General features: G+C 45.0%; 1 protein-coding gene and 1 pseudogene across 1 annotated transcript in view; both read left to right on the top strand.

The window, feature by feature from the left end:
• The first annotated feature begins 9,054 nt into the window (after positions 1-9,054).
• LOC130044808 (apolipoprotein L3-like) overlaps positions 9,055-24,681 on the top strand; it is a 55,726-nt gene continuing 40,099 nt past the window's right edge. Inside the window, exons 1-3 of the mRNA XM_056137457.1 lie at positions 9,055-9,111; positions 18,766-18,833; positions 21,279-21,399. Of these exons, the coding sequence (XP_055993432.1) occupies positions 18,824-18,833; positions 21,279-21,399 (131 nt within the window). The 5' untranslated portion in view covers positions 9,055-9,111; positions 18,766-18,823. The remainder of the gene's footprint in view (positions 9,112-18,765; positions 18,834-21,278; positions 21,400-24,681) is intronic.
• LOC130044931 (uncharacterized) lies at positions 18,669-18,746 on the top strand (annotated as a pseudogene).

Here is a 24,681-nt window from a genome sequence, read left to right as displayed (position 1 = left end):
AGCCAGATTACCTCAGAGGAGTACAGAGAGCAGGGTGGTAGGTGGAAGGAAAGGATGGGAAACATTTCCCGGGTATAGTAGAGGGTGAAATGTTAGAATTATTGGAATAGAATAGAGGTAGGCAGGGGGTGGGGGGAGGGGGCAGGGGAGGAAACCTGGGGACATTGATGTTGGGAAATGTACACTGGTGGACGGATGGGTGTTGGAACACTGTATGACTGAAATCTAATCATGAACCTCTTTGTAAAATAAAAATTAATAATAATAATAAAGTTTGGTTGTTGTAGCTGGGAAAAAAGAAAAGAATTACTGGAATAGAGAAGTAATATGGCTCCTTTGTTTACTCCCCCCCCCCACTCCGTGGTTCAGATCACAGTAAAAAGTCATTGATTCCTTTTGTAATCCATTTTCTCCTTGCCTGGCCTTTCCTACAGAAACCTACCTTTAGCCTCAGGCATACTTATTTCACTTAGTCTGTAACTCTTAACGACAATGATAGTGGTGGTGGTAGTGGTGGTGGCAATGACACTTGAATCGTAGAATTTTTGTCAAATCACTATTGTTTGGGGACGTCGAGAAAGAGCAAAAGATGATAGTGAAATTCTGCTGTGGGAACAGAGTTGTTCTGAGAAAAAGTGAAATAAGAAACCAGAAGACAATACAAGTCAAGAATCTTGCCGTATCATCTCTTGGTTTGCAACAAAGAGAACATGCTGAGGTCAAGGCAGTAGTTACACAAAAGAGCATTTTTCTTGCAAGTGTTCAATTCCTGGCCCTGCCACAGAAACTCTGAAATTAAACATGAAGAGATACAACATCTCAGAGGCACAACCTGCTAAATATCAAAATATTTCAGTTCTGTCTTGTTCCTGGCCCTTGCTTGCCGCTGCTAGTTCCATAAACATGAGAATTCTTAAAGACTTTCTGGACTTGACTAATGGACTCACCTGCACTCTAACTGATGGGACATACACTCAACTGACTGAACGAGATCCTCATTTGTGACACTGTGAGAGGATCAGCCAGAATTGAAGTGAAAGAAAAGGGGCAGCCAACAAAATCCTTGCCCAAGCTACCACGGTGTTTTTCTTAGTCTCACAAAACCCTCAGGCATGCTTCTCTATCTATATGCCTGAGATACTGCCCCTTCCCTCTCCCCATCCCAAATTAGACCAGTATATCCTTAAGATACGGGTCCTGTCAAAGTCAAAAATAAAATGCATTGTAAGAAACTCTGGGTCACGCACAAAGTCTATACTCCCTAATATAAACTTTTATCTACATTGGAAGAAGAATTTTCTCAGCCCCCAAACTGTAGGCAGTGTTTTGCAGTGGCTTTCAAATGGGTCTTCCATCTCTTCCTAGAGAGGTCAGCAGATGGGCCTGAGAGGTAGTAGAGCAGGTAAGGTACTTGCCTTCTATGTGACTGACCCCAGTTTAACTGAGAATACCCTTGGGTTGGAGACTTGCAAGGAGCAATTCTTGAGCACAAAGCCAGGAGCTATAGCACAGCGGGTAGGGCGTTCGCCTTACAAGCGGCCAACATGGCCGACCCGAGTTCGATTCCTCTGCCCCTCTCGGAGAGCCCGGCAAGCTACCGAGAGTATTCGATATGCCAGACACAGTAACAACAAAGTCTCCAATGGAGACGTTACTGAGCCCGCTCGAGCAAATCGACGATCAACGGGAGGGCCTTTATCACTGGGTGTTGCCAGAGGTCAAAAGAGTTCAAAAACGTGCCAGGAACTTGACTCAGTGCTAAAATGCAAATCTTGCAAGTTTGAAACCTTGGTTCCATCCCAACAGACACAAGAGAAGTCAGTAAAGGGGAGGTCTGTCACTTGCCTGATGCCCAAACTTTGTGTTTCACCTCCTACTCAATTCTCCAGCATTTGAGATCATTCTCTTTTTTTCTTTCAATATCAACTGTGTGCTTAGTGTTTTAAGGAATTTCATGTGGTAACTCAGCAATCCCTCATCCCTGAGTTCCATTGTGTTTAACTGCTTTAGATGCAATTTTATTGAACAGTTATACCAGCTCAGATTCATTTGGTTACAGCAACAGACATAGACTCAGACTAACATGAGGAAAAACAGCGGTTCTATTGGAAAAAGGAATTAGGTAGTTCAGAAAAAGGAAAGGAACCAATATCCACAGAGGTCATGAGGGACAATGACCAGGGCAGGTTGCACTTGAGGACATATGCTCTCCCTTGAGGACCTTACACAAAAGTTCAATCACGTGGAATTTTGGTGTCTCTGTTTAACATGCGAAAATCTCAGTTGGCTGAAGAACGTGGACCTGGTATTCAAGGTATGTTCAGTATAAGGGATGAGGGAAAAGAATTAGAAATAGGGATACTCCTTAGCTCCAGAATCTTTCTGAGTTTTTGCATATTCTAGACATTCTGTTCCTTCACTACCTTTCACATAATATTCACTCTTATCGGAAAGGGACCAATGACTCACCTCCATCTGATATGGATTTAATAACCTTATATATACCAGCAGAGCTATCAAGGCTTCCTTGGTGGAACCAAATACAAAGAACCTGAACCTACAAATCCCAATAATCAGAAGTTATGTCATGGGTGGAGCACCATAGCCTGAGATCAATGTTTCCGTTCTCCAGGGAGTTCCTCTCTCAATGGACTGCACATAAGTCCCGTCTGAATTCAATGTTTCGTTGGACTGTCACTAACACAGCTGGTTCTTCCACTCAATGTTTCTCTTCCAAATGGGCATGTTCAGGCTTTGCCCACCCTGGAGAATCCCAGTTCACTCTTGACTAAGAGTTTCTCTCTTTCTTTCTCCTCATTTTTCTATAAATTTCTTTCAAAGCAGCACTGTAGCACTGCCCTCCCGTTGTTCATCAATTTGCTCGAGCGGGCACCCGTATCGTGTCCATTGTGAGACCTGTTGTTACTGTTTTTGGCATATCAAATACATCACAGGGGACTTTCCAGGCTCTGCCTTTCAGGCGGGATAATCTCGCTAGCTTGTGGGGCTCTCCGAGAGGGACAGAGGAATTGAACCCAGGTCGACCACATGCAAGGCAAACGCCCTACCCGCTGTGCTCCAGCACAAATTTCTTTCAATAAAATTTTTTATTCTCTTTAAAATAACTAAAGGGAACTGAAATGACCCTGCCCTACCCTACAGAGAAGACGTTATGCATGGCTGAGGGACAGTTCTCACCTTATCATCCCTCCATTCTCTTTGCTTTTGCCTTGAACACCTTGGAGCTGCCATTATTCCAACATCTTATCCAAACGTGGTCACCAGTCTCCATCTAACGTGATGTACCATTGATCACATTAGAATCGTTTTTTACTAAGAATCAGAAATTAGTGTTTTTGTTTATTCATACTGTCATACTCATCCATGGAGGGGTCTTCAAAAGGAAAGTAGAATGTCAGCCGCTGCCCACCAGGTTGAGGTACAATGTCAGGAGTGTACCTGACATTGGGGAGGGGTGCGGACAGCACCCTCTTATGGGAATTCCCTCCCCTCTGAGCTGCTTTTATATAGAGCCTGGGTCCTCAGTTCCCTTTTGGGTCTTCTCTGCTTTCTTTCTTCTCCGCCTCCTTTCATCAAGGGGAGATCTATTCCCACAGAGTGATCTGAGCGCCCCTGTCCTCAGCACCCCCAAAGTCCTGGTTCTTCCCATCTGCATCTCAGAGCAGGAGGTGAAGCTGCCTGAAATCCCAGTGAACCCGGATGGGGGACCTGGTTTGGGAGAGGTTCTTGGCCAGGCAGCTGCTGGCTTCTGTCTCCTGCTCCCTTGGACTCCAGACAGCCGGACAAATCTCAACAGATTCCTGTCTGTCCTCATCATCTTCACGTGCAATCGGATTTGCCAAGTATTTAGGGTGAGGTTCCCGGGGACTGAGGAAGGGTCAACCTGTAGCCCTCTGAGTCATCCTTTTGCCACCCACTGTTATAGCTGATGCAGCTTGTCCATACTACTCCACCTGGAAACTCCTTTCAGAAGGTGAATTTGCCTCGACCAGGTCCCAGCATTCAACAGAGGCAACTCCAGCGGTACAGAGGGTATCAGATTCACTGTCCAGTTTGGTTTGGGGTGTTAAAAGCGCCCCATATCAATGCTATGAAGTTAAGGCTCAGTTTTAGCACTAAATAATAGCATACAGGAAGCTCAAGGTGCCCTGATTGTCAGGGTGGTGAGTTCGCTGCACCTTCTCCAAATCCCATTATTGTGACTCTCACCACCCTGACCTGAAGCTCCATACCCGACCCCACCACACTCACCTCTCCTGCTTGGGGATCCACTACTCTTCAGGGTGCTTACCTTCCACCTCCCCGGTTCTCAACCACAGATCTTCAGATTTTAAATTATTTATCTTAGTAATCTTGGGCCTGATCAATAGTACAGCAGATAGGGCATTTTCCTTGAGACAACCAACCTGGATTCCATCATTTCATCATTTCATTTCATCCCATATGGTCCCCAACGGTAATTTCTAAGTTCAGAGCTGGAGTAAACCCTGAGCATAGCCTGATCTGACCCGCTTCCAAAAACAAAAAAAAAAAAAAGTAGTCATCTCAATTAATCTCTCGGTCACCTCTTTTCATGGGACTCTAATGCTGTTTCAAGCGCTGCAAACGTGTGTAATCTATCCAACACTTTATCCACAAGGAATCAAACCCATTTCTACTTAGGCTTCACGGGACTGTTAGATTGTCTTTCTATCTTCCCTCTTAGCGCTGCACATTCCTGCAGCAGCATGTCTATTTTCTTCAGCCTGCAAGACAATAGAAATGTCCCTGGACGATGTGGGCAGCCCGACCACCATGGCCAGTGTCAAGACTGTCCTCTCCAAACCTTATGACGCTGTCACCAGCTGCCTCAGCACTCAGCTTGATGGCATGAATCATTTCTGCTCTTCTCTATGATGTCTGTAAGATCCCCGTGTCACAAACCCCTACTCTATTCCATGCACCCTATAATACGAGGAAGGGCAAAGAGTGGGGTCTCTGCTCTGCGACACTCTCCCTAATGACAAGCATCTAATCCAATTCCAGTCCCCAGCTCCAGGGACCAAGGAAGGGCTGAGGAGTGCTGTCCTCTGGGTTCTGATTCTGCCGTCCACCTCTAGGTGGCGCTGTGACAGCTGTCGGGCCCCATCTCAGTATCTCCAGATCACTCCCCTCAGATCTGCCAAGGCCTTCACAGTGGCAGAAATGCAGATAACCATAGACTGGGACAAGATCCTGACTGTAGATGGTCGTTCTGGGTGACTCTTCTTGTGATATTGGGGTCAGCAGTATCCAATTTTATGGTCGCTGGAACTGTAGTGTTTCCAGTGGGTAGATGGCAACTCACAATTTAAGTTGAAAAGTACCTACGGCTCTTCTCCACCAGAAGCTGCAGCCCCACCTGGCTGCTACATCATGCAAGTCTGTCTGTGCCTCTTGCTCTGAGGGTCTTGTGTCATCCTGCCTCGTTATCAGAGACACCAAGATAACCAGCAACGGTATTACTTGTATCACTTGTCATCCCATTGCTCATTGATTTGCTCGAGTGGGCACCAGTAACGTCTCCATTCGTCCCTGTTGCGTACTATTGTAGCCCAGTTGCATCTGCTCGCTCCAGGAATACGAAGAGCCTCAAACCATTCATTCAGGGTTTTGACAAAGAAGTCTGACCATCTCGTATTTGGGCGGCCACACGTTCTTTTGACGTCCCGTGGAATCCAGTCAGTGACATTTCTAGTCCAGCGGTCATCTCTAAATCGCATTATGTGTCTGGCCCATATGATTTTAGACACCTTGACAAACGAGACAGTGTCCCTGATTCTTGATGGACGACAGAGGTTGGAACTCTGGATTCTTTCTCTCGCTTGAGTGAAACGTGATATTCCAAGCATAGCTCTTTCAATTTCTCTTTGGGATACTCGAACAGCATTCTCATCCTGTTTTCGTAGGACCCGGGTCTCTGAGAAGTATGTTAGTGCAGAGAGTGCAGAAGAACGATGGAGTCGAAAAGAGGTGGCCAGAGCCAGAGGTTCTTCATCTTCTTAACCACTTCTTTGACGCTCTTGAAGGTGTTCCATGCCACTCTCTTCCTCCTGTGCAGTTCAGGTGCCAAGTCGTTTTCATGTTGAGTTCTATAGCTAGGTACAAATAACTGCTGCAATCAGAGATGTTCATTCCATTGAGAGCAAATGGAACGTCAGGAACTAGTTTGTTTTTCATGAGGTCTTCGTGAAGTTCGCTGCAGTCTAACTTTTCCACACTTATGGTAGAAGTCAGCCAGTATTTGTGCCACTTGGCTGATATTTGGTGTAGCAGTTGTGGTGTAGTAGCCGACCATCTATCTTAACTCCAATTCCTTCCCATTCCAGTCGTGTCATGAGGTTCTTGAAGGTGGCAGTGAAGAGTTTCGGTGAAATGGTATCGCCCTGCTGAACCTCTCTCTTTACGTTGATGATCACTTCCTTGTAGAATGGTGAGATCTAGTAGTTAATCCATAATACAGCTCATGGAGGATCCTGATGTACTGAATTTGAACACCCTGTTTGGCTAGGGCTTCAGTCTCAACAGAATCAAAGCCTTCTTTAAATCAATGAACGTTAGACAGGATGGCATCTTGAACTCTCGAGAAACCTCAATGAGCTTGATCAGCATGTGAATATGGTCAATCGTGCTGAATCCTTTTCGGAATCCAACTTGCTCGCATGGTTGTCCTTCATCTAGTGCTCTGCCAATCCTATTCAGGATGACTTAAGTGAATAACTAGTAGACGATGGACAACAGGCAGATCAGGCAATAGTTGCCAATGTCATGGATGTCTTCCTTCTTGTACAACAGAATGATCCTGCTGGTTTTCCACTGGGATGGAAACTTGTATTCAGACAGGTAGCATGTAAAGAGCCAAGCAGTGTATTGATGAGTACTCGTGGTAGATTCTTCAGGTGTTCAGGTCTGACCTTGTCTATACCAGGTGCCGTATGCTTCTTTACCGACAAAATGGCATGTTGGATTTTGGAAGGAAGAACGCTGGGAAAGACATATCCATCCTGTGGAATTTGGTATGTGGGCAGGTGGACGTGGCTATAGAAGAGATCCAAGTAGAAGTCATGAATAACCTTTTCCATTGCTCTTCTAGAATGTGTGAAAGATCCACCAGGATGTCGGAGGGCAGCCATCTTGGTCTTGTATTTGGCGAAGGACAAGTGTATTGAGAATACTTTTCCCAGCTTATGCCGCATCAGTCAACACTGCTGCTCTTCTCTCTTTAAGGTCTTCCTTTATCGCTTCTCTACACAGCTTTGTGAGTTCGGAGGTTAGCTTGTGTTTGCCTGAGGCTCACGCCATACCACGTTGGCAAATGAGCTCGAGAGTTTCCGAAGGCAGGTGTATTTTTGTGGTTTTCTCTCCCTCAGCATTCCTCGCACAATCATGGAGGTGCAAAACTAGTCGATAGTATTCTTTGTCGATGTTGTCGATGCTGGCATCTTCCCATATTGCCACAATAGTGCCAAAGAGCTCCCAGTTGGTGATTGTTCTGGGAGTTTTCTTCTTAAACTTTGCAGCCCTTTCTCCAAGCTTCGTGAAGTAGAATTTTGCACGAAGGAGATGGTGGTCTGATCCCATTTGGAATTTTGGAACAACAGTGACGTAGGTCAGGCAAAACCATTGATTGAATATGATGTTGAAAGAATCCATATTAGGGCATTAAGTTTTTGCATGCTTCAGCTAACTTGCAACATTGCTTTCTGTAAAACTGCTCGACTGCTTTGAAACAGGATGTAACTTCTTGTGAATGTGAGCAAAACAGGACGTAACTCCTTGGGAAACCAAGTGTAACAGGGTTCAGGCGTATTCACTGTTCCTGGAATGTATTGTTCCAATAAAGAATCCTGCAGATGTCTTGGGTGATGGGAACTCTGCAAATGTCTTGGGTGTGAAAGAATCCATATTAGGGCATCAAATTTTTGCTTGCTTCAGCTAACTTGCAACATTGCTTTCTGTAAAACTGCTTGGCTGCTTTGCACCTGGGGGAGAGGGGACTTGGAAAGTGAACAGGCATAACTTCTTTCTAAACCAAGTGTGACAGGATTCAGGTGTATTTACTGTACCTGAAATGTATTGTCTCAGTAAAGCATCCTGCAGACTTGGGTAAAGGATAACTCAGGATGCAGTGGTTGGGGGAAATTGCCCTTTCCTGGAGTGTATTGTCTCACTAAAGCACCCTGCAGACTTGGGTAACTCAAAATGTGGATGGTCAAGGGAGATTACCCAAGGCTTAATGATTCCAGCTATAACCTTGCTTGTGCTGACAATCGATGTACGTAAATGCTGATCTTTGAATCTATAGGCTAAGGAGTGAGGTACTTTTAAATGGATTGGTTAAGAAAGTATATGTTGTTACAAATCTATTGGCTATGAAATGTGCGGGCCTTGCTGTAACGGCCAGTGAAGGCCTATATAAGATCCCCTTTGAAGAAGCTCGGGGCTCTCAGCCACTGCCCACTCTGGGGTATGCTATGGAGCCCCAGCATGCTGGCCTAAATAAACCCCGTTTTTACTCCTGCAGGAATTGTGTCTATCTGGTCTCTCCGCGCCTCCCAGGGCTAGGGAACTCCCGATCCCAAGACTGTGTGTTTATCTCATTCTCTGACGTGGACACCAACTCAATGGATGTTAAAATGTTGAGGTGTCAATTGTATTGTCCATATTGTAGTAAATTGCCACTTCTTCCTGACTCACAGGTGGGCTGTGCAGAAAAATCTGAAACGTGGGATATGAAAATACTCTTCTAACTGGTGAGAAGGAGGAAAGACTGAAGTTCTGCGAACTGGATATTGGACCTTGTGTGGTCGATTTATCTTCACTGACTCAAGAGTAGTGAGTTTTACTTTCAGATTCATTATCTGGGAGCCTGTGCACTCATTACTCCACCACAGAGTCAGGAGCTGAGCTGCACGGAAAGTCTGGATCCTAATCCCAACCGCCAGAAGAGGACTCCAGGGCAAGCAAGGGAGAGAGGACCCCACATCCTTTCCCTCACCCTGATCTTCTCATAACCTCCCTAAAAGGACGATGTTGACTGTGGACGAAGAAAACCAAGCTTCAGGAAGTTAGGTAAGGTCCTAAGGACACACAGGAATCAGTAGCAGATTTGAACCCATTGGGCTCAGTGCTGCTCCTCCTCTTGTTTCTTTTTTTTTTAAGTGAAGCACCATGAGGTACAGTTGTAGATTTACAAATCTTTGTGCTTGAGTTTCGGTCATACAATGATCAAATACCCATCCCTCCACCAGTGCCCATTTCCCCCCACCCCCCCTCCCACCCTGCCTCTGTGGCAGGGCATTCCCCTTTGTTCTCTCTCTCCTTTTGGGTGTTGTGGTCTGCAAAAGAGGCATTGAGTGGCAATCATGTTCAGTCCATAGTCTAATTTCAACATGCATTTCCCCTCCTGGGAGGATCCTCCAAACACCTTTTATTTGGTGTTCCCTTCTCTATCTGAACTGCCCTTTTCCCTAGAATATCCGGCTGGTCTCTAAGCTATGGAGTAATCCTCCTGGTGTTGATCTCAGCTATTCTTAGGTATTGATCTCATATTTTGTTGCTTTATATCCCCCAGATGAGTGCAATTTTTCATGTCTATCCCTCTCTTTCTGACTCATTTCGCTTAGCATGATACTTTCCATATTGTACCACTTGTATGTAAATTTCATGACTTCATCTTTTCTAAGAGCTACATAGTACTCCATTGTGTAGATGTACCAAAGTTTCTTTAACCAGTCATCTGTTCTTGGGCACTCAGGTTTCTTCCAGTTTCTGGCTATTGTAAAGAGTCCTGCAATGAACAAACAAGTGAAGATGACACTTCGACTACACATTTTTGCCTCTCTGGGGTATATTCCCAGGAGTGGTATCGCTGGGTCAAATGGGAGCTCAATTTCTAATTTTTTGAGAATCGTCCATACTGTTTTCCAGAAGGGCTGAACCAGTCGACATTCCCACCAACAGTGAAGGAGTGTCCCTTTCTCGCCACATCCGCGCCAGCATCGGTTGCTTTTGTTCTTTTGAATGTGGGCCAGTCTCTGAGGTGTGAGATGGTATCTCATTGTGGTTTTGATCTGCATCTCCCTGATGATTAATGATGTAGAGCATTTTCTCATGTGCTTTTTTGCCATTCGGATTTCTTCTTTGAGAAAGTTTCTGTTCATTTCATTGCCCCATTTTTTGATGGGGTTGGATGTTTTCTTCCTGTGGAGTTCCACCAGTATTTTGTATATCCTTGTTATCAACCCCTTGTCAGAAGTGTATTCGGTGAATATCCTTTCCCATTCTGTAGACTGTCTTTGTATTTTGGTCACTGTTTCTTTGGAGGTGCAGACGCTTCTTAGTTTAAGATAGTCCCATTTATCTATCTCTGTTTTCACTTGCTCGGCCAGTGGCGTGGCATCTTTGAAAGTACCATTAGCCTCAATGTCATGGAGGGTTTTGCCAACTTTGTCTTCAATGTACCTTATGGTGTCTGGTCTGATGTTGAGTTCTTTAATCCATTTTGATCTTATTTTTGTACATGGTGTTAGGCAGAGTTCTGAGCCCATTTTTTTGCATGTAGCCGTCCAGTGATGCCAGCACAATTTGTTAAAGAGGCTTTCCTTACTCCACTTCACATTTCTTGCACCTTTATCAAAGATTAGATGATCATATGATTGAGGGGAGATGACAGTGTATTCAACCCTGTTCCATTGGTCTGCAGTTCTGCTTTTGTTCCAGTACCACGCTGTTTTAATTATTACTGCTTTGTAGTACAGTTTGAAGTTAGGGAGGTTGATTCCTCCCATTTTCTTTTTCCCAAGAATTGCTTTAGCTATTCGTGGGGGCTTATTGTTCCATATAAATTTCAGGAGTGTTTGCTCCATTTCTTTGAAGAATGTCATGGGTATCCTTATAGGGATTGCATTGAATTTATACAATGCTTTCGGTAGTATTGCCATTTTGACAATGTTAAGTCTCCCGACCCATGAGCAGGGGATATCTTTCCATTTCCTCATGTCCTCTTTTATTTCCTGAAGTAGCGTTTTGTAGTTTTCTTTGTACAGGTCCTTTACTTCCTTAGTTAAGCTGATTCCTAGGTACTTGATTTTCTGGGGCACAATTGTGAACGGGATTGTTTTTTTCATGTTGCTTTCTTCTCTCTCACTGTTTGCGTATAGGAAAGCCATGGACTTTTGGGTATTGATTTTATAGCCTGCAACTTTACTATACGAGTCTATTGTTTCTAGGAGTTTTTTGGTGGAGGTTATTGGATTCTCTAAGTATAGTAACATATCATCTGCGAATAGTGAGAGCTTGATTTCTTCTTTTCCTACCTGAATGCCCTTAATATCTTTTTCTTGCCTAATCGCTATTGCAAGTACTTCCAGTACTATATTGAACAGCAGTGGAGAGAGTGGGCATCCTTGTCTCGTCCCTGATCTTAGAGGGAAGGCTCTCAGTTTTTCCCCATTGAGGATGATGCTTGCTGTAGGCTTGTGGTAGATGGCTTTAACTATGTTGAGGAAAGTCCCCTCTATACCCATTTTGGCTAGGGTTTTCATCATAAAGGGGTGCTGGACCTTGTCAAATGCTTTCTCTGCATCTATTGATATGATCATATGCTTTTTATCTTTTCTTTTGTTGATATGGTGGATTATGTTGATTGATTTCCGAATGTTAAACCATCCTTGCATCCCTGGGATGAATCCTACTTGGTCATGGTGTATGATCTTTTTGATGAGTAGTTGGATTCTATTTGCTAGTAGTTTGTTGAGGATCTTTGCATCTGTGTTCATCAGGGATATCGGCCTGTAATTCTCTTTCTTTGTGGTATCTCTGTCTGCTTTTGGTATCAGTGTGATATTCGCTTCGTAGAAACTATTCGGAAGTGTTTTTGATATTTCAATTTCGTGGAAAAGCTTAAAGAGGATTGGGAGTAAGTCTTCTTTAAAGATTTGGAAGAATTCACTAGTGAATCCATCCGGGCCAGGGCTTTTGTGCTTGGGGAGACTTTTTATTACCATTTCAATTTCCTTGATGGTGATAGGTCTGTTCAGGTATTCCAGGTCTTCTTGGTTCAGCCTTGGGAGTCTGTAGGAGTCTAGGAATTTATCCATTTCCTCGAGGTTTTGATGTTCCGTGGCATAAAGCTTCTCAAAGTACTCCCTGAGGATCCTTTGAATTTCTTTAGTTTCTGTTGTGATGACCCGTTTTTCATTTCTGATTCGGTTTATTAGGGTTTTCTCTCTCCCCTTCTTTGTGAGTTTTGCTAGAGGCTTATCGATCTTGTTAATTTTCTCAAAGAACCAGCTCTTGGTTTCATTGATCTTTCGGATTGTTTTTTGGGTTTCCATCTCGTTAATCTCTGCTCTGAGTTTTATTATTTCCTTCCTCCTGTTCGGGTTGTGCTCCTTTTGTTGGTCCTTCTCCAAGCTCTTAAGCTGTGAGGTTAGTTTATTTATGTGGGCTCACTCCTCCTTTCTAAGGAATGCTTGTAGAGCTATAAACTTTCCTCTTAAGACAGATTTTGCTGTGTCCCATAAGTTTTGGTAACTCGTGTCCTCATTTTCATTCGTTTCTAGGAATCTTTTGATTTCCTCTTTGATTTCCATTCTAAGCCACTCGTTGTTCAATAGCGCACTGTTTAATTTCCAGGTGTTTGATTTACTTTTCTGTTTTTGTGTGTGATTTACTTCTAATTTAAGCGCATTGTGGTCTGAGAAGATTGTTGATACAATCTCTATCTTCTTAATTTTATGGAGGTATGTTTTGTTGCTCAGCATGTGGTCTATCTTGGAGAATGTTCCATGTATGCTTGAGAAGAATGTGTATTCAGCCTTTTGAGGATGAAGTGTCCTGTATATATCTACTAAGTCCCTTTCTTCCATTGTTTCCCTCAGATTAAGTATGTCCTTGCTAAGTTTGAGTCTGGTTGATCGATCCAGAGGTGACAAAGCAGTGTTGAAGTCTCCCACTAGTATTGTGTTGCTATTGATGTCTTTTTCCAAATCTATGAGTAGTTGTTTTAAGTACTTTGCTGGTCTCTCATTAGGTGCATATACATTTATTATTGTAAGTTCTTCCTGTTGTACAGATCCTTTGATCACTAAGAAATGGCCTTCACTGTCTCTTATGAACTTCTTCACTCTGAAATCGATGTGGTCTGATATTTTTTTTTTTTTTTTTTTTTTTTTTTTTTTTTTATTTATTGAATCACTGTGGGAAAGGTTACAAAGCTTTCAGGTTTATGTCTCAGTCATGCAAATATCAAACACATTTCCCTTTACCAATACTTATTTTTTCCCATGAAGAACCCCAATAAAACCCCACCCCCCACCCCTCCCCGTCCCTGTGAGGCAGATGAATTCTAGTTAACACTCTATCCGCTTTGATTAGATTGTTTCAATAAAAGATTCACCACTATTATTTAGAGTTTACCCCCCCCCCCCCAAATCAGACATGCTGAAAAAGCATTGTGAAGTGATTTGCTTTCTCCAGCTGGGTTCAAGAATTAAATGTTGGTTTTGGATTTCTGCTATTTTACTTATTGACCCTGGAAGTATTTCTACTGAAAGTCAGATAGTTAAGAAATTGGTTTCTGTGTTCTGGAGTCGTGGCCGTGCTGGAGAGCCGCTCGTGGGGGGCAACTGGTGGCCTCGGTAGGGCATGAAGGGCGGGGCGAAACGCCCCCCTTCCCATGAGGTTCTAGTCGCCCCCACACTCCCGGCCCATACCTGCTGTCCACAAGGTTCCCATGTGGCCGCCATCTTTCTTTCCAGAGAGGAGAGGGCGAATGGGGCAACACCCTTTCCCCTCCGGCAGACTTGATGGGCTGGATCAACGCATAGTCCATTCACTTTTCTGCTCCAAGCTGCTGGGTTCTGCATTAAGTCCTTGTGCTTCTGGGGCCATGGCCGTGCTGGAGAGCCGCTCGTGGGGGGCAACTGGTGGCCTCGGTAGGGCGTGAAGGACGGACCGGAACGCCCCCCGACCCATGAGGTTTTAGTCGCCCCCACTCCCCCGGCTCATACCTGCTGTCCACAAGGCTCCCATGTGGCCGCCATCTTTCTTTCCAGAGAGGAGAGGGCGAATGGGGCAACACCCTTTCCCCTCCGGCAGACTTGATGGCCTGGATCAATGCATAGTCCGTTCACTTTTCTGCTCCAAGCTGCTGGGTTCTGCATTAAGTCCTTGTGCTTCTGGGGCCGTGGCTGTGCTGGAGAGCCGCTCGTGGGGGGTGACTGGTGACCTCGGTAGGACGTGAAGGACGGACCGGAACGCCCCCCTTCCCATGAGGTTTTTGTCGCCCCCACACCCCCGGCTCATACCTGCTGTCCACAAGGCTCCCATGTGGCCGCCATCTTTCTTTCCAGAGGGAGGAGGGCGGAAGGGAGCAACACCCTTTCCCCTCTGGGCAGAAATGATTGCCTGGATTAACGCATAGTCGTGGTCTGATATTAAGGTGGCTACCCCAGCTTTTTTATGGGAGCTGTTTGCCTGTAGGATTGTTTTCCAGCCTTTGACTCTGAGTCTGTGTTTGCTTTGACTATTAAGGTGTGTTTCTTGCAGGCAGCAGAATGTTGGGTTCAATTTTCTAATCCATCCAGCCACTCTGTGTCTTTTAATTGGTGCGTTTAGCCCATTGACATTGAGAGAGATTATTGTTATGGGATTTTGTCCCATTGTTCTGTTGAAATTAGGTGTATTTGAGGGGCCTGTCCTGTCTTAAAGTAGCCCATTTAGTTGTACTTGTAACCATGGTCTTGAGTCTATGAAGTTCCTGAGCTGTTGTTTGTCTGTGAAACTGTGTGTTGTTCCTTCTATTATGAATGAGAGTCTCGCTGGGTAAAGTATTTTTGGAGAGGCATTTATTTCATTGAGTTTTCTCACTATGTCCCACCACTGTTTTCGGGCCCTGAGGGTTTCATCAGAAAAATCAGCTGTGAATTTTAAGGATGCTCCTTTGTAAGAGATTTCTTTCTTCGATCTTGCTGCTTTCAGAATTTTGTCTCTGTCTAAAGTTTTGGTCATTTTGATCAGGATGTGTCTTGGGGTATTTTTGTTCGGATTTCTTCTAGCTGGTACCCTTCGGGCCTCCTGAATGTGGTCACAAGTTTTCTTCAGCTCTGGAAATGTTGTAGCAATGATGTCTTTGACAGTTTCTTCTTCATCAGGGTTTTCTTCCTGTCCCTCTGGGACGCCAATAATTCTTATGTTACCCCTCTTGGCTTCATCACGATCTTCTCTTGCCATCTGTTCCCGAACTGTGAGTCTCTTTTCCATTTTCTGCTCTTTTCTGGCGAGTCTCTGAACTTCAACTTCAAGCTCACTGATTCTGTTCTCAGCAGCTGTTACTCTGCTTCTGAGGCCTTCCACTGAGGTTTTCAATTCGCCTACCATGGTTTTCAGGTCCGATATTTCCGATTGCATTTTTCTCATTTCTGCCTTCAAATCCTCTTGTCTTTTATTGGCATTGCTTTCCATTGTTTCTTTTAATTCCCTAAGCATCATAAGTAGCTCCCTTCTGAATTCCTTGTCAGAGAGGTTGTCTAATACTACAATACTGTTGGTGTCTTCTGGGCTAGCCTCTTCAATAAGAAAGTTTGGTGGGCTTTTGCGTTGCTTTACCATTGTGACCAGTGTGCTTTAGTCCTTCACCTTCACTGTTACTATTCTGGTTGAGTGAGGAGAGAGTTCCCGGATCCCTTCAGCGTTGTTGCCGCAGGATCTGATGTTGCCTCAGTTCCCGTCCCGCGCAGGTCAAGGGAGAAAACCGGCAATTCTAGGGGATCAAGCTAGCTGCGCATTCCCTGGGGGAGTCTCAAGCCGTGGGGCAGGCTGTACCTGGTTGAATGAGGAGAGACTGCCAGGAGCCGTTCAGTTTTGTTGCCAAACAATGGGCCTCCGTTCCGTCCAGCACAGATTATACTATTCCCTCTTATAGTGGGAAGGGATTATGGATAAGTTTTTGTCCATGGTAGGCACCTTTCTACGTTTCTGAGTTTGACGTTCTTCTCAGTCAGGCGTTATTCTTTGTTTTATAACAGACATTGAGTGAAACTTTTGGAGGAGGTGCTATTTGGAAATGAACTTATACAGCTGTTTTCAAACAGGTCTTTGTTGGAACTTGAGTAGGCGAGTGGGTTGTTGTTGGATTGCAGTAGAAGAGGTGGGAAATGTTTGGTTGGTATTAGGCAGCAAGTTGTGGGATGGGAGTCCTCAGTGCTTGATGTGAGTGATATAACTGCGGGCGCATTAGCGGCTGCCCGCCAAGGAGAAGGCCACGCCCACTTTTAAGAGGCCACGCCCCTTTCCTGGTGGCCACGCCCCGAGCCTGTCCCAGGCGACACCCACCCAGGATCCTGAAATGGAGGAAGGGTGGTCTACAGTCTCCCCACTGGGCTTCAAGCGGGAATCTGAGGCGCGGCTGGGGGGGCAGGAGCACTTCCCGGCTGGACGCCCCCGACCCACCTGGAGGGGAGGAGCCGACGGACCCTCCTCTTGTTTCTTAAGCATAAGAGAGAGGGTACTGCTCAGGAGAGTTATCAAGGACAACTCGCTACCCCTTATTGTGTCCCTGAGACGCAGTGATCGGAGAAGGCAAGTGAATTGCGGGGGGTGGGGCACTCTTGAGAATATGGAGGCTGCAGAGGAGAAGGAGAAGGATAGCGGGTGAGTCTCTCTCCTGTGCGTTGGCCTTCTGGATCCCAAGGCCCTGTTGCCTAAACTGAGGGAACAAAGGATTTCTGTCAAGATTCAGAAAACAGTATGCCACTGAAACCCAGGACTCATGTTTGTTGTCACCCACCTGAGTTGGGCGTCTGCCCAATGGGGAGTATCTGGGTACAATAGGCACCAGGAGGGGAGTGACATTCTGAGGATCCCTTGAGAAAAAGGGAGTAGGACGATGCCAGGCCTTCCAGGGGCCCCAGCCCTTTCCTCTCTTGAATTTTTGGGGTGATTGGGCTCAGAACTGTGTTCCTTCAATCCAGAAACTGCCTGAGACAGAAGAAGAAGAAGCCACATTGCTGTCTCCCCCACACTCATTGTGGCTGGGAAGCCTGAAAGAGAACTCAACTGGGCATGCGTGAGTGTGTGCATGTGTAGCTCTCAAACTGTGTCCGAGGATGTCTACTTATATTGCCTTGGTGTATGGGCATTCTTTGTAAGCTTTAATTGTTAAGAGTTTCCATAAATTTGGCTTTTCTTTTACTTTTCTGGGAGTATAGTCCAAGGTTCCTCAACTCAAAATTTTCTTTAATATAGCTTCAGTTCTTCATGGATTTTCTTCCAAGTTCTCATGATGATTGAGATTCGTGACTTCCTTTTTTTTTGCCTTTGGGGTCACAGCTGGCGATGCACAGGGGTTGCTTCTGGTTCTGCACTGAGGAATTACTCCTGGTAGTGCTCAGGGGACCATATAGGATGCTGGGAATGGAACCCAGGTCGACTGCGTGCAAGGAAAATGCCCTACCTGCTGTGCTATCTCTCCAGTCCTTCTTTTGTGACTTCTTGAACAGTGTGTTAGTTGTCTGATTGTTTCATTAGAACCGTTTTGTTCATCTACTCTTTTTATTCTTATTGCTTTCCTTCCCTTCTTCCTTCATCACCTGATTCCCAATCCTTGATTTCCTCTATGTATAAGATATGTGAATAGGAACCCACCAAAGTCAGAAAGGAAGAGCCTGATTTGGGCCCTTCAAAGGTGCACTGAGAAAGTGACGAGCCATGACCTGAGGTTTGTGGGACAGTTAGTGAACAAGAGGGACAAAACTGAGAATATCCAGCCCTGGATCAACAGTCATCGTGTCATCAAAAACTTTTCACAGGACAATTCCATGCCTGTCATCAGGCAGTGCCCTCTACCTAGACCAGCGTGGAGCCCATGCAGAGATGTGGGGTCAGTTATTACCCAATGAGGAGCACTATGGACATCTCAGCAAAAGTCGTTGAGAGAGAGCCTTCTCTATGTTGTGAGGTTCATTGGGGGATTTGGCAGAGGGTTTGAGAAGGCAGTATTTTAGCACTTGTAATGCTGCTGCAGTTAAGTACAGACCAAATTCCAACTACTCTATAGGTAAAGGTAAAGGCCCTCCCGTTGATCGTCGATTTGCTCGAGCGGGCCCAGTAACGTCTCCATTGGAGACTTTGTTGTTACTGTGTCTGGCATATCGGATACTCTCAGTAGCTTGCCGGGCTCTCCAAGAGGGGCGGAGGAATCGAACTCGGGTCGGCCATGTTGGCCGCTTGTAAGGCGAACGCCCTACCCGCTGTGCTATCACTCCAGCCCATAACAAATAATACAAAATAAATTACTTCGGTTCTGTTTTGGGGCAGGGGTTGGGGTTCAGGATGGAAACATCCAAAATATGATGGTGGGACAGTGTCATGGTGGTGGGATTGGTGTTCGAATATCAAATGTAATCAAATATTGTGAACTACTTTATAAAAATAAAGGCCCTCCCGTTGATCGTCGATTTGCTCGAGCGGGCCCAGTAACGTCTCCATTGGAGACTTTGTTGTTACTGTGTCTGGCATATCGAATACTCTCGGTAGCTTGCCGGGCTCTCCGAGAGGGGCGGAGGAATCGAACTCGGGTCGGCCATGTTGGCCGCTTGTAAGGCGAACGCCCTACCCGCTGTGCTATCGCTTCTCGGCCTTTTGGTTAAGATCAAGTGTAGTAACTACTCTATATAGTATCATTTACTTACATTGAACCCTACACTTTGTTCTTTCCCCAAGGGTGAAGCCACACCGCTCTACTGGATACAGAGTGCTGAGTGTGAGATCCTGCATAATAATGAGTTCAGGTATTAAGTTTCCTATTCTCTGAATGGGACCTCCCTGAGATTCCCACAATGAGGGGATACCTTCAGTTTAAGGTATTCGCCTGAGGAATCAAAGATTAAAAGAGATTTGAACAGCAAGTAAACTGTAGAGGGGGAAATGACTCACCCATTTGGATCTGTGAGAATATCTCCACCTGGTGTGTCCTCAGGAGCCATGGATGGGGTGCTCACTCAGAGCTTCCCTGACTCCCACTGTTAAATGGCTCACAAGTGAAGCCAGGGCAGCTACTGAATATTTAGAGAGAGCAGAGGGAGAAGAAGGAATAGTGTTTCTATACTAGGTGAGGTGAGATAGGGTGAAAGGGGCTTGATCAGCAACTCTGAAGTGGTCTCTTTAGCCTTTCAAGCCTTTTGCCTCGAGCATTCCCCCACAAGACCATTCTAACCAGGCTACATTAACATTACTTAAGTCCATCTCATGCTTTCAAAATTCCTTAAATTATCTGCCTGAAGCACTCTAGACTACATAGATGATAGAAATGGAGGTAGTTATGATCAAGCCTAGAGTAGGAGCCCATCTTGTCTTTGAAATATTGGAACTGTGTGACAGGACCATGTTATCTGCACCCATTTGTACAATGAAAAAAATTTCCCTGTGTTAAACAGAGAATCACTGTGTATTCCTACCCGTGCCTACACAGGGGCAGTACCTAAATGCTGATGCTTTCCCGTCTTGTTTCCGGTAGAATCTGTCTCAGCCCATATCCCCTCATAGCTGTGTTTGAGAACCTGCCCTGAATAGCCCTATCATAGGCTCCTGCTCACCAGACATGATGACCTCTGGGAGGGACCATTCATGGCAAGGACCCCAGAGGAGATTCTCCATGAAGAAATACATAAACACAAGGCCTTGAGTTCCCTTCATTCTAGTCCTGGTATTCTATTTTTCTTCAGTGAAGCATAAAAACCATAAAAATACAAATCTGCACTGCCACCAAAATTTATTTTATTTCCTGAAGCATTCTCTCTCACACACTGTCTTTCCCCCCTTTCACTCTACATAAAATCCAATCCTCCAGGAACTCCCAGGAAGCAGATGGTGCTCCCACTGTGCAATCACAGAGGAGGGGAGGGAGGTTGGATCAGAAACAAGAGACAGAGCATCCCTGGGTCCCAGCAGGAGTCTACGACTGAAGATTCCTAGGACACAACCTCCTCCAGAAACAGGAGGATCTCTTGTTCAGTCGATGGGGCTGCTGGACTGGGGAGAGCCTCTGTGAGACACCAGGAAGTGGGGATGAGGGCTGATCCCAAGGGTTAGGCCTGAGTGGCACCTATTTGAATACTCACCTTCCACTGCCCATATAAGAGAGTCTAGGATGAACAAAAAGATACCTTCTGCCTGATACTGCAGTTTTATTCATAGTGCATTGGTGGCACCATCAATTTTTAATATAACCATATCTTTAAATCTCTGGACATATGCTATAGAGTTTAAGGTAGGAATTGGGGAGAATTTTTGAAACCTAAGGAGTATTCAATACAAAGTCACAGAGATACCTGAAATTTGGCTCAGATTTAAGTCCTGAGCTTTCTTCTTGCCGACTGTATGATCACTCATCCTGTGAAAAGAGAATATCTGCTTACCTGAATGGAGCTGGAAACATACCTACATTGTCTCAACATGTTCTCTCTCTCTCTCTCTCTCTCTCTCTCTCTCTCTCTCTCTCTTCCCCACTCTTTCATTTTCACACACAAATAAACCCCCTATCACACGCCCATACACACAAAGACACTCACACAGACACACAGATATATACACACATGTTTGTATGTATGTATGTTTGTACCTGTTTGTACATGTCCCCATTCGCCACATTCATTCCATTGACTGAAAACAGCCTGGAAACATGGGAGCACTTGTGTCCAGGGTGCTGCCAGACCTTCTGCACCAAAGTGCCTGCAGGCTCCATGAAAAGCATGACAGACTATTCCTAAACACACAGAGAGGCAGAGATGACTTCATGAATTCTGGGGACAGGAAATAGAAGATTGAGGTGCTGGCAGGGTTGGATTCTAGGGAGACCTCTTTTCTTAGTGAGCAAGCTGCCGCCTTTCCACTCTGTACTCCATTATTAGCCTGTTTTCTGTGGAGAGAAGGTGGGGAGATACTCAGAGACCCCTTCATTTCTTAGAACTCCAGTGTTAGAGATCGAAGATCTCAATCTTATGACTCATTTAGCACTTCTTACCACTCTAAGTACCTCATCATCAAATATATCCAAAAGAAGGGGCCAAGGCCTAACAAGTGGAAGGGGAGACATTCTAATTCCATGAACCAGGAGATTCCTTCCACAGTGTCTCAGGGGACAGTGCTCAGCGAGAAGCACATGGAAGCACCGTGGACTCAATGCCAGGGAAACTGCTCCCCAGTGTTCTCATCTTTTTCTTTCTTCTTCCATCTAGAGCGCATTATTGAGGACACCATCAACTCTCTCCTGAATGAAGTGAACAAGGAGGACCTCCATCTTCTGTTTAGTAAAGATGAAGAGTGGGAGCAATTTGTGGCCGATGCTGAGTTAACCAGGTAAGCAAGAGGAAGGAAGGGCTAAGTAGGATATCACTCATTCTGTAATCTGGGCTCCTTTCTTCCTTGCTAGTCCACCCCTCTTGGGAGGGGTTGCTCACTCAAAATATGTGATGGCTATGCATCCAAATGGCAGTGACAATCTGAGTTGAGAGGAGTGCATGGGAAGGGGTTATGTGAGCATGCACAAGGGATTTGCTTCAGTGTCATATCTCGGTTCACTTTCTTTCAAGCAAATGTGGCAATACATACAAGTACTTAGCATAGTACTGACACACAACGAGAATCAACTAATATCACCATCTGGAAACCAGACCGGGAAGAAACAGGGCTGAGAGTCCTTTTCATAGAGATGAAAGTAAACATTTCCTTTAGGGAGAAGGAAGAACATTTTGGCAGCCCAGGGCATTCTGTGAGTCCTTTCTCTCCAATTAAGGGGACAATTCAATTGCTACATGGACATTTCAGCCCATGGGACAGAGAAGTCATAAGATGTTTCCGCACAGTGGGCTAGATCCTGACTCTCTCTGTACCCAGCATGAGGGCTTTAAATCTATGCTTGGTATTCCCAGATTTCTCACATTTCCAATGAGAGTATTCTTCTGCCATGATGGAAGGAATTGGAGTAAACAGTGGGGTTCAATGGACAACTACCACTATCATCCTGCCCAGAATTCTTCCCTTCCAAATTGGACACCATAAGTCTGCGGTGGATGACTGGGTTTAGGCGATCATTTTATCCACAGCTACCTAGAGATAAGGGTTTTTCACCCCCATACAGGACACCCTTCTATTCTACATAGGAAGCCCCTGACCTGTGTCTGGGGTCAGTGTTGTAACTGACCACTAATAATATCACAGTTACTTGCAAAGTAGCTGCATTTTTGTGTGTATGATTGAAAGATGCAGAGGAGACCCCCAAGTCCAGTTGAAGAAAGTTTCTCTCCAGAAGCAAGCCAAACGCAGATTTTTCTAGCATTATCTTTTTGTAACAAGAGAAGACTCTCAACTTCATCTCTGAGATATTTTTGAGGTTCTGTAACATTTCACATGAACTGATAGGTACATACTAGCAGCTCTTCCTGAAAAGCTAAAATTTGACTTGTAACACTTGAGAGGCCAGTAGGAAAGAAGTCATTGAGGGTCACTCTATAGCCTAAGTGAACCAAGCTTAGTAGAAGATGCTTCTTGCTAGGCATCTGAATCGGTAGTTGTAATTTTGGCTGATATCTTGAAGTTTATATTACCAGGATTGTATGTGTAAGTGGGAAACACAGTTAAAGTTTCCTTCTATTGTTAATGAGTTTTTTCTCAATTCAAGAATTAGCCACGCTGCCCAGTGTGAAGCCATATCCACCAAACAACTTTACATTTGACACCATCAACAAATTTGGGGTGGGGTCTTCCAAAACTCAATTAAAAAGATGGAAAGTTCACAAGGTTGTCTCACAGAGTTAATAAGGCTGATGGGCTCACCATCACTTTATTGATGGGCAATAAAGTTACAGTTTATTAGAGAGAAATGATGGCAGTTAATAGAGGTAAGGGGAAGGGCAATGTCTGGGAAGGTCTCAAATTTGACATTGTTTATCCTCAGGAAATGTCATTGTCCTGCACTCAATATCACCTCCCATTTGGATGTTGCTAACCAGGAATCTCACCCTGTTGGGGAGAAACCAATTCTGACTCTTGTTAAGAACTTTGAGATGACCATATTCATGAGCAGTTTTATAGGTGTTTGAATCACTGCCATAGAGGAGATGGAGAAAATACATCAAATGCAAGTAGGAATTTTAGTGAAGAAGGAGAGTGAACTGGGTGCCAGGAATATCCAGATACACCAAGAATAGGGGGCATTCTTGCAAAACTGATCTAAGAGAACTTTGGTTAAAGCCAAGTCAAGAACGAATACATAAGAAATGAGGGTGGTTTAACCTAGCAATACCACTCCTGGGAATATATCCCAGAGAGGCAAAAAAGTATAGTCGAAATGACATCTGCACTTGTTTGTTCATTACAACACTCTTTACAATATCTGGAATCTGGAAAAAACTTGAGTGCCCGAGAACAGATGACTGGTTAAAGAAACTTTGGTACATCTACACAATTGAGTACTATGTAGCTGTTAGAAAAGATGAAGTCATAAAATTTCCACACAAGTGGTACTACATGGAAAGTACCATGCTAAGCAAAATGAGTCAGAAAGTGAGGGATTGACATAGAAAGATTGCATTCATCTGGGGAACATAAAGTAAAGTAAGTAAAGGCCCTCCCATTGATCACCGATTTGTTCGAGCGGGCCCAGTAACGTCTCCATTGGAGACTTTGTTGTTACTGTGTCTGGCATATCGAATACGTCACGGGGAGCTTGCCAGGCTCTGCCGTGCGGGCGAGATACTCTCGGTAGCTTGCTGGGCTCTCCGAGAGGGGCAGAGGAAGCGAACTCGGGTCGGCCATGTTGGCTGCGTGCAAGGCAAACGCCCTACCGCTGTGCTATCGCTCCAGTGGCTGGGGAACATAAAGTAACAAAATAGGAGACTAACACCCAAGAATAGCCGAGATAAGTATCAGGAGGTTCACTCCATGGCTTGGAGGCCAGAAGCACATGCTAGGGGTAAAGGCAGATCATATAGAGAAGGGAGCACCAAATAAAGGGTGTTGGAAAGATCCACCCAGGATGGGAGATGCATGCTGAAAGTAGACTATAGACAGAACATGATTGCCACTCAATTCCTCTTTTGCAAGCCACAGCACCCAAAAGGAGAGAGAGAACAAAAGGGAATGCCCTGCCACAGAGGCAGGGTTGGATGGGGGTGGGAGGGATACTGGGGTTAGTGGTGGTGGAGAATGGGCACTGGTGGAGGGATGGTTACTCGATCATTGTATAACTGAAACCCAAGCACAAAAATTTGTAAGTCTACAACTGTACCTCATGGTATTTCACTAATAAAATTTTTTTAAATGAGGGTGGTTTAATACCATATGTGGTGATGGGACAAGTAGGGGGTATTATCTCGCTAATCCAACTCACTAGGTTCTTTTTAGGTAGGCTTTTACTGATTGGCAAGGAGGACCTGGAAAGCCACGGTCAAGTTCCAGTCCAGATGAGAGCTTCACATAACCTGACTAAGCCTTGCTCAAGAACGTAGTCATTTTCTACCCAATCACTGTGTAAAATTAAATTCAGGTCAGACGCATACTACCCACATTATGACCTGTAGCTTTCGGACTCTACGCAGGTCAGAGCTGATATGACATGGCCCAAAGCCCCATCATAACATC

Source organism: Sorex fumeus, unplaced genomic scaffold (genome assembly GCF_029834395.1).
Source record: "Sorex fumeus unplaced genomic scaffold, SorFum_2.1 ptg000125l, whole genome shotgun sequence".
Lineage (NCBI taxonomy): Eukaryota > Metazoa > Chordata > Mammalia > Eulipotyphla > Soricidae > Sorex > Sorex fumeus.
This window is presented reverse-complemented; position numbering and strand designations above follow the sequence as displayed.